At 36.2% G+C, this 10,995-nt stretch overlaps 1 protein-coding gene across 6 annotated transcripts in view; it reads right to left on the bottom strand.

Annotated features, from left to right (window-relative positions):
• LOC110461742 (inosine-5'-monophosphate dehydrogenase 1b-like) overlaps window positions 1-1,811 on the bottom strand; it is a 48,878-nt gene extending 47,067 nt beyond the window's left edge. For 3 of the 6 annotated variants that reach the window (XR_002464172.1, XR_002464171.1, XM_021515375.1), the window contains exon 1: window positions 1,463-1,811. Coding sequence is in view for 3 of the 6 variants with exons in the window: in XM_021515375.1 (XP_021371050.1) it covers window positions 1,463-1,566 (104 nt within the window). In the remaining 3 variants the exon portion in view is untranslated. Of the gene's footprint in view, window positions 1-1,202; window positions 1,266-1,462 lie in introns of those variants that run through there. The other 3 variants (XR_002464173.1, XM_021515374.1, XM_021515373.1) reach the window with 3 other exon arrangements.
• Window positions 1,812-10,995: the final 9,184 nt, after the last annotated feature.

Genomic DNA, 10,995 nt, shown 5'->3' with positions numbered 1-10,995 from the left:
CTGTCCGTCCTTAGAATGCTAACTGTCCGTCGTTAGAGTACTAACTGTCCGTCCTTAGAGTACTAACTGTCCGACCTTAGAGTACTAACTGTCCGTCCTTAAAATACTAACTGTCCGTCCTTAGATAACTAACTATCCGTCCTTAGATAACTAACTATCCGTCCTTAGAGTACTAACTGTCCGACCTTAGAGTACTAACTGTCCGTCCTTAGAGTACTAACTGTCCGACCTTAGAGTACTAATTGTCCGCCCTTAAATTACAAACTGTCCGTCCTTAGAGTACTAACTATCCGTCCTTAGAGTACTAACAATCCGTCCTTAGAGTACTAACTGTCCGTCCTTAAATTACTAACTGTCCGTCCTTAAATTACCTAAGCTGTTAATAGGACGTTAAATAAAAGCCAAACCATATTAGCTGTCATGCCTTTTCAGATGTTGGTATATATATGTGTGTACATTGTAAACTGTTACTAACGCCTACATGGTGACAGATGACATTTATTGTTGACAAACACGTTTGAACAGTATCTAATATTAGCTACATATGCGTAACCATCACAAACTCACGTAAATATAGATTATTCTCTATTTTTTCGTTAATGTAACACGTAACTCGTGACTCCTGTATAAGGTATGATACACCGATCATTTGACGTAAATACCAGCAGTGTTGTCGACACATATGCTTTCCAGGGAGGATCGAACAGAAATACGTGTAGTGACCGTATCCACAATATATATATATATATATATATAGTGTTCATAGTCACTGAACCAGTCAAAGCTTCACTTCACATATACAGATTTCTGCAAGATAACTATTTTATATACGCTCATCTAGCATAACCTCCTCACTGTTGCATAGATAATACAAACCTTACACATCGAGAAAATATGTACTTTCAGAAAAATCAGACGTAGCAGTAAGCGGATATAAATCCTTACTACAGCTGTCGTTCGTAATCGTATTAAATATAGTCCCTGAAATAGCATGTTTGTTACGTATAAATAAAGCCGTGTTCATCTATAAGAAATCAATGTTTTGCTACGAATACTACAAAATAACTATATACAAGAATGTACACTTTTAGCTCATAAGATAATTATCACATTTAGCATTGATGATGCTGATCCACTACGGTAATATCTGTTAATTTTTGCATAACATTTCTATCGTATTCGGTATTAAACATTAGGTATACCATGCATATCCTATTATCATTCATTAGGGCGAGTATGGAACTGCTGACGAAGGAATCCAACACAAGTCACATTTGCAGAACATGGAGACACTTTTCGGTCAATAAATGGAAACCGTCGATGCTACTGGGCTATTGATTGAGGCTCACGCGAGGATCCACAGGTTCCCAGTAACAAAGATGGCCGCAGTGGTGTGTTTATAATCCCAAACAATAAACCAATGCCCCCTCCCCTTCCAAATAACACCCCACTGTCTACAAACCTGCTGTCGTAGCCGAGTTGACTCATTTGGTCGTGACAACGCTTTCCCACTGCGACATGTCGAGCTGGATGTGAAGGACCGTCATCCATCAATACTGTGGACATCTGTCGTCTGCTCCCTTCTATCTAACAGACAAGCAGATCAGCTGTCTTGCAGAAAAAATATTCTGCAAAAAGATGTAGTTTGTGTTCAAAATATAATTTGCCTGAATGTATATTCAATGCACAGTGGTAGCAACCAGCTATGATGCAGAGGATGCTTTCCGTTCTAAACGCACTTGCATGCTCTGTTGGCGCACACAGTCCGAGAATCTGTGGTTAAAATGTGTCACCTTCCGTTCAGGTCTAATCAGCGGTACACTGTAAAATGCTAACAAGTCTCATCCACTACTATACATTGGCACGCATAGCCGATATCTCATCGAATCGATTTTCTAACTGTATCACCAGACGCAAGCAAATCCCAATGATAATCTGGCCATGCCAATCGGTGACATTCCCTCCTTCACACCATTTCCTACGCTCCAGGAAAAAAGCTCAATGTTACTAATACCATATTAAACGCTAACTGGCTTACATATACTTCCACACACCCATGGTAATTATTTTAAACATTCACTATGTACTAGAATATTGATATAGAAAATAGTGTACCTTTGTGTGTTTATTGTACTACGTTCCCTGAAGTAACATTTGTGATAGACATCAATTTGCATAGTATATAAACCAGAAGGAACGATATTGGCCCATTTAACTATTTAACACACTTTCTTTTATGAATAATAGAAATTTGGATTGAAACCCATTGATTGACATATAAGAATGGGGAGCTATTTTGACCATGTATAGTTACACGCGGGGTTTCCTCTGTGCAGTTGAAAGGAAGGATGTTAAGTCAACTGGAAATTATAGGGTAGACATGACATGAGGTTACTAACCGATAAGTCAAGGGTTTAGCCACACATGATGTTAAACAACATTTCAATGATAAAAGCATAAAGTTTCACAAAATTCAGAAAAAGTATAATCAACTGGCTTAGCGTACACTGACCTTTGCCCCCAAATTCACAAAGCAAATATCCAGTTTTCATCTAAATACCCAATCTTGTATATCTGCAGCGCCAGATGAATTTACCTGGTAAACAATCTCGTGATGGTTTGAGCAACAAGCAAATAATAATCTACCAAACACACTTGTCTTACGTACAAGGTAAACATGATATAATGTTTGCTAGACATATAAGCTACCACAATGACCTAGAGTCAGGGAGACATCTATTTTGAAATTAATTTACGAGTAAGATTCAATCTTTTTTTCTTGACGAGATGTCATCATGACACCTGTGAAACGCTCATTATAATATGAGTTTGCCTGCGGTGTTTTGATAGGTTCGGGGTTCCTTTTATTTTTTCGAGTCGAACTTTCATTACATATTTTGTACGTGTCAGATACAAAACACTTAACGAAAAGCTCGACCCGAAAATATAGATGTAAGATGCTTTTGTGAGATTGTTTTCCCTTTCATACTTCAAATGAGGATCGGTCGTGAAAATAACTATGAACGAATTTTCAGGGAATTAATATAATTGATCAGAGTTTAAAAACGTAATTGCGTTTACATGTACATTTGTGTGTTTGAAAACGATTTAAATCGTTCTTCTGAGGGTTCATATAACAACATATTCATCACGACAAAAATCTATCTTTGTTTTATTGATACAAATAATAATTCGAGGTTCTTATATATCGCTTTATCACGTCCTAGTTCGTTGGTCGTCTAAAAGAGGTTCACAAATTATTATCCGTGGTTATAGGGCCTTTGCAACCAGCCAATATCTTTCTCAACTCCCTGGGGAGCATACAGCCAGGGCTGCCATTTCGAAGCTCACAGTTAGCATTCAACAATTCTAGCACTGCCCAACCACGTACTCATTTAAAGCTGAGTAGACTGGAACAAGCGGAGTAACGTATCTTGTTCAAGGATACACAGTGCAATGACGTAATCCGCAACCCTTCGGTCAGGAGACCGGCGTCCTACCACTGGACTACCTGGCCTCCTAGGCGATAAGTTTTAGGAATAACAGATTAACTTTTCATCATTTTGTTCAACGCTTCTTCAATGTAGCATTCAAAAGTAACGTTTGAGATACAAGAACATGTGTTGACGTTAAATGGAGAAACCCTTTTATCATCAGTTGAAATATTAATGTATTATTTAAAATGAATCAAAACAACAATCTAACAATGATTTTAGATATTCTATTTTCATGTATAAATATTCATTAACATTCTTTGATAATAGTGCTTCAAATAGTGAAAAAACCTAACTCGAAATATATTCTTCGCGAACTTCAAACCAAAATAGCAATGAGGTCTGTGATATGAAATTTGATACTTTTTGTAAACACCGTTCATACGTTTGAACCATAATTCTACAATACATGTATATAGTGTGTATTTCTTACTCTGATTTTCTTACAAATTTTAAAAAACCTATTCCTGTTATTGTTTTAATAAAGCAAACATTTTAGCAAAATATAATTACAGGCAAAATTACGAGTTTTCACTTGACTATAGACCAAATAATAAGAGGTTGAAAATTGCTGTCAAACAGTGATTAAATTAGTCAACTTTTAAACAACTGGCCCAAGATGCTCCAGAACGATAGTCGTTTCCCTAAAATATTTGGCCCCCGTCATGATGTTCCCCGCCAGATCAAGGTAGTAATCCATGGGATGACTTTACAATGAGCGTTAAAGTTGATCCGGGCGATCAAATAATTACCGTATCCTTCAAAGCCCCTATTAATCTACGATCATGTATCAATGCCAACTACTGTTGTCCCATTCCTCTGGCAACAGGTGGTGTAATGATAGCAAAGCATCTTAAGATTTGTTATAGATATGTACATACGATATATTAGTTGATAATCACTTTATACCTAATACTGTATATGGCTTGCATGTGAAAAATAGACATCATGACTGGTGAAACTGGAGAAAACGTATTTTTATGAACCTGGTTGGTCTTGTACTCACACAGGTCAATTGTAAAAAAACCATAGGCCATATATATATATATACATTTGAAAAACCTATTCAGTTTACAAAAAGTAAACGCATGCATGACGTTCGTTGAAATGACGCCTGCACTATATTTAATAATATATATGATATCATAGTAAATTTGATATAATTCACCGTAATACCTCAAATTTCCCATTTTAGACAAAATTGATTCTGATCTTATCATTTGAACCAGTTTCTTGTGAAGATATGGACGAATATGTAGGAGGGATGATAGGAATGATGAGATAAATGCCATACACATCCTAATTTTATACGTAGCGATGTTTAGTCATTAAGATTTGTGATGAAAAGGATGGAATTACTGTATTTGATTTAAATAAAAGGCGACCAACTAAACTAGGTATTTCAAGGACGTGATTTCCCACAGCCCAATTTAATCAAACCTTAGAAACTTTTGCAGCATCCTTAAAAATATTCAGCGCGCAAGCTTGAAAACTTCGAAAGGCCGCAAGGGCCTGCCTTATGGCCTGCTTAATGACACAGTCATTGATTTAATGCTAGGTTCTCTTAAAGACCAATTAAAATAATATACACGTGCAATTTGATATATTAGTTTCTCCCAAAAGTCTGCTGCAAATGTTGAGCCGAAATATGAAGCAACATATTACGCGGTAAAAATGTTAAGTGATCTGAAACATTTGTAATTTTTCAAGGAATGTTTTAGTAATGTTAACGAATGACTGATTCACCTGCACATTTGACGAAAATACTTTTGATATTAATCGGACCATTATATTTGCAAATTTCAGAAATTTCGAAAAGCCCGTTAACCGGTTAAGTTGTCATCGAAAGGACAGATTGCGACAAAGTTAGAATGTGGAAAATCTCTATGTGAGACCGTTATAGGGTTAACTGACACACCCGAAACCCTCATTAGTGTTTAAATAGGCTTTCTAGATGTTTTTATATATAGATTTTATACAATTGAACAGGTATCACCGACATACAGATACAGTTTTGATACGACATATATTTATACCAATACTCATGGTATGATAGATGCGGTACAAATGGTATTAATTATTCGTATATATATCAGGAATATCCTTAATTAAAGACATAATCTTAATATTCGGCATTTCTCCCACTCAATAACACCCTAATACAATTTAAACCTACAAATATCTGGAATGTCCTTCGTCATTATTAACACTAAGCTTATATTAATGCAAATGAAATGTAAAATGACTTTAAAAAACAAACAGGGTACATGCTACATTTGTATATAGTTAAAACTCACAAAAAAAGAACATAGAAAGGGTAAATTCTGAAGAACATTCATTCTGTATACCGGGGAATTTTCGCCACCGTTTAACTTCAGGCTTTTTCGCTCGCAAAAACGAGGGCGAATTTATCATTATACCGAATGCTTGTCAAACCAAAATGTACCTAGTAATTAAATCCGAATGGTGAAATTAAAACTGGATTTTACCTGCAAAGGGCAAACTGTTACCTGGTATACAGTAAGTTGTTAAACTTTAAATTGATTAGTGTTTTTTTAATATATATTTTCAACTTTTAAACAAAGAAAAGGAATAAACAAATGAATATGAGGCCAAATATTCGTTTTTGTAAAGCTGAACAGCTATTGGGAAATTTTAGTCGATCATATGAAAACATCTCTATTGAAATAATCAAAATAACGTTTATTGTATTATATTAAACTAGTTTAGTAAGAAAAATAGATAAACACATAAAATATGAGGATTTTTTCAAGCTGAAAAACTGTTAGAAAAATGAATTCGATCATTTGTAAACAACTTTAAAAAAATAATAAAATAACGTTTTCTTTACATAATTTCACTTACCCTCGTCTTGCGCGGAAGAAGTCAACATGTCACGATGGCATGTAACACTTTGCAGACAGTGTTTATATACAGACAGATGTACTCTGATTCGCTGATACATTTGTTGTTCCCAACTCGCATCTTTACAAAAGAATCTACCATTGGTGGTAATCATGTTTTGTTTAATCAATTATACGACTAACAGGTGCCAAATGTCAAATGTCAAATGCTACTCTTTCGAATTTTGTGTGGGTTTATGAAGTCTTTGTTTTTGTTTCAGACTTGTATTCCTCCTCAGTACCCCTGTTTTCCTTTCATGATGTCCCTGCGTTCACAGAGTTGTATTTGATTGATGTCCTCTAATTGCTGTAGATAGGGCGTTTAACCTTATACAACCAATCTCACTTTCTTGTGTTGTTTTCTTCCGATGTCGTCCAGTTATTTGTTAGATTCGACTTCGATTTACATGGTTGGTGTCATCGTTGGAGTAGAGGACACGTACCTTTCTTGGACACCTGGACCCGAGATCATGAAACGATCTTAAGTCTAAAATTGTCTTAATTTGGACTTGACCAACCTCAGATAATGTCATGAAAAGTGACGTCATATATGATTGACTTAGCAATACCTTAAGACTAAGATTGTTTCACGATCCTGGGGCCTGGTCTTACTGTCCCTGTATTCTTTCAAAGGTCTCCATGTAAATGTTTCCTTTGTTCATTTATTGCCCTAGTTTAAGCGATTTTAAGTGTGACTTATGGTGTTGTTGACACTTCAGTTGTCTCTTGATGTCCTTCCTATTGATATCCTTCTTTTTGGTGGCCTTCCTTTTGATATCCTTCCTTTTGGTGGCCTTCCTCGATGCCATTCATTCCCTGTTGTCATTATCCCCCTAGTTCATTTTTATTGTATTTTATTAATGTCTCTTTCCTGCCTTGTGTTTTTCTTTCTCGGTGTCCCCTCTTTTACTTTTGTTTTATTTTCTTAGCGTCTCTTCACTTCCTTGTGTTGACATTTCCGATGTCCATTCGTTCCCTTTTTTTTGTATTGTTAGGAGGTCGAAACTGTTTTTGGCTACTTAGTGGATTACACCCTGGGCATGATTTTATCATGATGTTTCGAAAAAATCCTTTACGACGTCATCGTCCATTGTGACGTCATGATGCATGGTAATGCCCCATCCCACCCTCCTTATCTAGATAGGAACGCTATTGGAGAAAAAGCTTCCACAAAAGTTGATGGTTTGTGATCATATTAAGCAAATTACTTAATTGGTTTACCGAGTGTCTCACAATTCGAAATTTTACTAACTCGAGATAAACATAATAAAGAACCGTCACTCGTTAGGGGACCTTCACATCTAATGTATACAGACATGATTGATTTTTTTTTTTTCTTTTAGTTTTCATTTTATTTGCTAAAAATAGTTTCAGAAATGATTTAATATAGTAACTGTCATTCAGCTGAAGAAGTTTCCAATCCATAGTAACAGTTTAAGTTGTACACGGATCCTTAAGCTAATTTATCTTTTGTGGAAAACAGTTTAAGCATTTATATATTTATTACTTGAAATCATTACAAATAATTCAATTCGTTTATAAAAACCTGAAGGTATCTTTATCATGAGTCCAGGTCGTGTGATTAAATGAGTAATCATAATACAGGTTGAGTGATAACAACAAATTAGTATAGGACAGATCGGGTGACAACAATGATTTATAACAGGGCAGACCGGGTGATAACAATGATTTATAACAGGGCAGACCGGGTGATAATAATGATTTATAACAGGGCAGATCGGGTGATAATAATGATTTCTAACAGGGCAGATCGGGTGATACTAATGATTTATAACATGGCAGATCGGGTGATAATAATGATTTATAACAGGGCAGATCGGGTGATAACAATGATTTATAATAGGGCAGACCGGGTGATAACAATGATTTATAACAGGGCAGACCGGGTGATAATAATGATTTATAACAGGGCAGATCGGGTGATAATAATGATTTCTAACAGGGCAGATCGGGTGATAATAATGATTTATAACATGGCAGATCGGGTGATAATAATGATTTATAACAGGGCAGATCGGGTGATAACAATGATTTATAATAGGGCAAACCAGGTGATAACAATGATTTATAACAGGGCAGACCGGGTGATAATAATGATTTATAACAGGGCAGATCGGGTGATAATAATGATTTATAACAGGACAGACCGGGTGATAATAATGATCTATAACAGGGCAGATCGGGTGATAATAATGATTAAGCATAACACGGGTACAGAAAGCAATGATTTAGCATAAATCGGATTTGGTGATGACATTGATAAAGTATAACAGACGTCAAGTGATAACAAAGATTTAGCATAAAACAGGTAGGCTGATAGCAATGATTGAGCGTAAAACAGGTAGGATGATAGCAATGATTGTGCGTAACACAGGTGGGGTGATAGCAATGATTGAGCATAAAACAGGTAAGATGATAGCAATGGTTGGGCGTAACACAGGTTGGGTGATAGCAATGATTGAGCGTAAAACAGGTAGGCTGAAGGCAATGATTGAGCGTAAAACAGGTAGGATGATAGCAATGATTGAGCGTAAAACAGGCAGGCTGATAGCAATGATTGAGCGTAAAACATGTAGGCTGATAGCAATGATTGAGCTTAACACAGGTAGGCTGATAATAATGATTAAGCATAACACGGGTAGGGTGATAGCAATGACTGAGCGTAAATCGGAATGGGTGATGACATTGATGAAGCATAACAGAAGTCAGGTGATAGCAACGATTTAGCATAAAACAGGTTGGATGATAGCAATGATTGAGCATAACACTGGTAGGGTGATATCAATGATTGAGCATAAAACAGTCAGGTTGATAGCAATGATTGAGCGTAAAACAGGTAGGGGGATAGCAATGATTGAGCGCAAAACAGGAAGGCTGAAGGCAATGATTAAGCATAACACGGGTAGGGTGATAGCAATGACTGAGCGTAAAAAAGTCAGGCTGATAGCAATGATTGAGCGTAAAACATGTAGGCTGATAGCATTGATTGAGCGCAAACCAGGTAGGATGATAGCAATGATTGAGCGTAAAACAGATAAGATAATAGCAAAGATTGAGCTTAAAACAGGTAGGGTGATAATAATTATTAAGCATAACACTGGTATAGTGATAGCAATGATTTAGCATAAATCGGAATGGGTGATAGCATTGATAAAGCATAACAGAAGTCAGGTGATAACAACGATTTAGCATAATACAGGTAGGGTGATAGCAATGATTTAACATAACACAGGTAGGGTGATAGCAATGATTTAGCGTAACACAGGTAGGGTGATAGCAATGATTGAGCGCAAAACAGGAAGGCTGAAGGCAATGATTAAGCATAACACGGGTAGGGTGATAGCAATGATTTAACATAACACAGGTAGGGGGATAGCAATGATTGAGCGTAACACAGGTAGGGTGATAGCAATGATTGATCGTAACACAGGTATGGTGATAGCAATGATTTAGCGTAACACAGGTAGGGTGATAGCAATGATTGAGCGTAACACAGGTAGGGAGATAGCAATGATTGAGCGTAACACAGGTATGGTGATAGCAATGATTTAGAGTAACACAGGTAGGGTGATAGCAATGATTTAGCGTAACACAGGTAGGATGATAGCAATGATTGAGCGTAACACAGGTAGGGTAATAGCAGTGATTTAGCGTAACACAGGTAGGTGATAGCAATGATTGAGCGTATCACATGTATATGGTTATAGCAACATTCAGGTTAAAATGGATCGAGTGATAACAATGATAAGAAAAGGGCAGCAGGTGAATTGATCAGAAGTCACTGAACTGCTCGCAATTGTCAATACATATTTGTTCACTAATTCCACGGTCGTTTTTCTTCCTTAATGCGACATATTAGAAACATGAGGCAATCAAACTGATTCTTCGGACTGTATGAAGGACATTTTCTGTAACTCCAAATTCAAGACTGTTTCAAATTCACATGGTGAAAAAGGGACAAAATGAAAGCGGTTATCGGTCTTCAATTTTGTTTTTGACAAATTTTATTCATTTTTATCTTATCATTTTATAGACAGTTAACACATCGGGAACATGTAACCTGTTTAGATCTATCTCCCGGGAACATGTTGTGTTCCTATTCAAGAGCATCCTCGTAATCGCAAGGCTTACGCTCACTTACTTTTTCTACACCCCAGTTTTTTTTGGTGCTCTAATTATCAAATAATGGTATTGGGGTTCATGTTAGAGACTAGTTGTTTTTATGTATCACATACATTAATAACAACAATAATTGTCAAAATCATTTAATTCGTTAACATCACTAATTTATCACTGTATTGGTCAGTCACTATACAGCCCTACCAAATTCAGATGACATCATCATTAGACACGAAAGCCATTGTCATACGGTTACCTTCACCATTAACATGACCTCAAAACTGTTACATTGCGTGTCACGTTCCCTCCCCGGAATATTGCTTTTATATTCAATGTTTACGACATAAACACTAATTTTAACTAAATGCTGAAGTTAATTAATTTCTTTGAAATTACCATATTATAAAATTGGTTGATAGAAGCATTGAACTGCTTTCAGTTGGCATTCATACGATACA

The sequence above is a fragment of the Mizuhopecten yessoensis genome, unplaced genomic scaffold, assembly GCF_002113885.1.
Source record: "Mizuhopecten yessoensis strain PY_sf001 unplaced genomic scaffold, ASM211388v2 scaffold10651, whole genome shotgun sequence".
Lineage (NCBI taxonomy): Eukaryota > Metazoa > Mollusca > Bivalvia > Pectinida > Pectinidae > Mizuhopecten > Mizuhopecten yessoensis.
The sequence above is the reverse complement of the archived record's forward strand: the minus strand, read 5'-3'. Positions and strand labels throughout refer to the sequence as shown.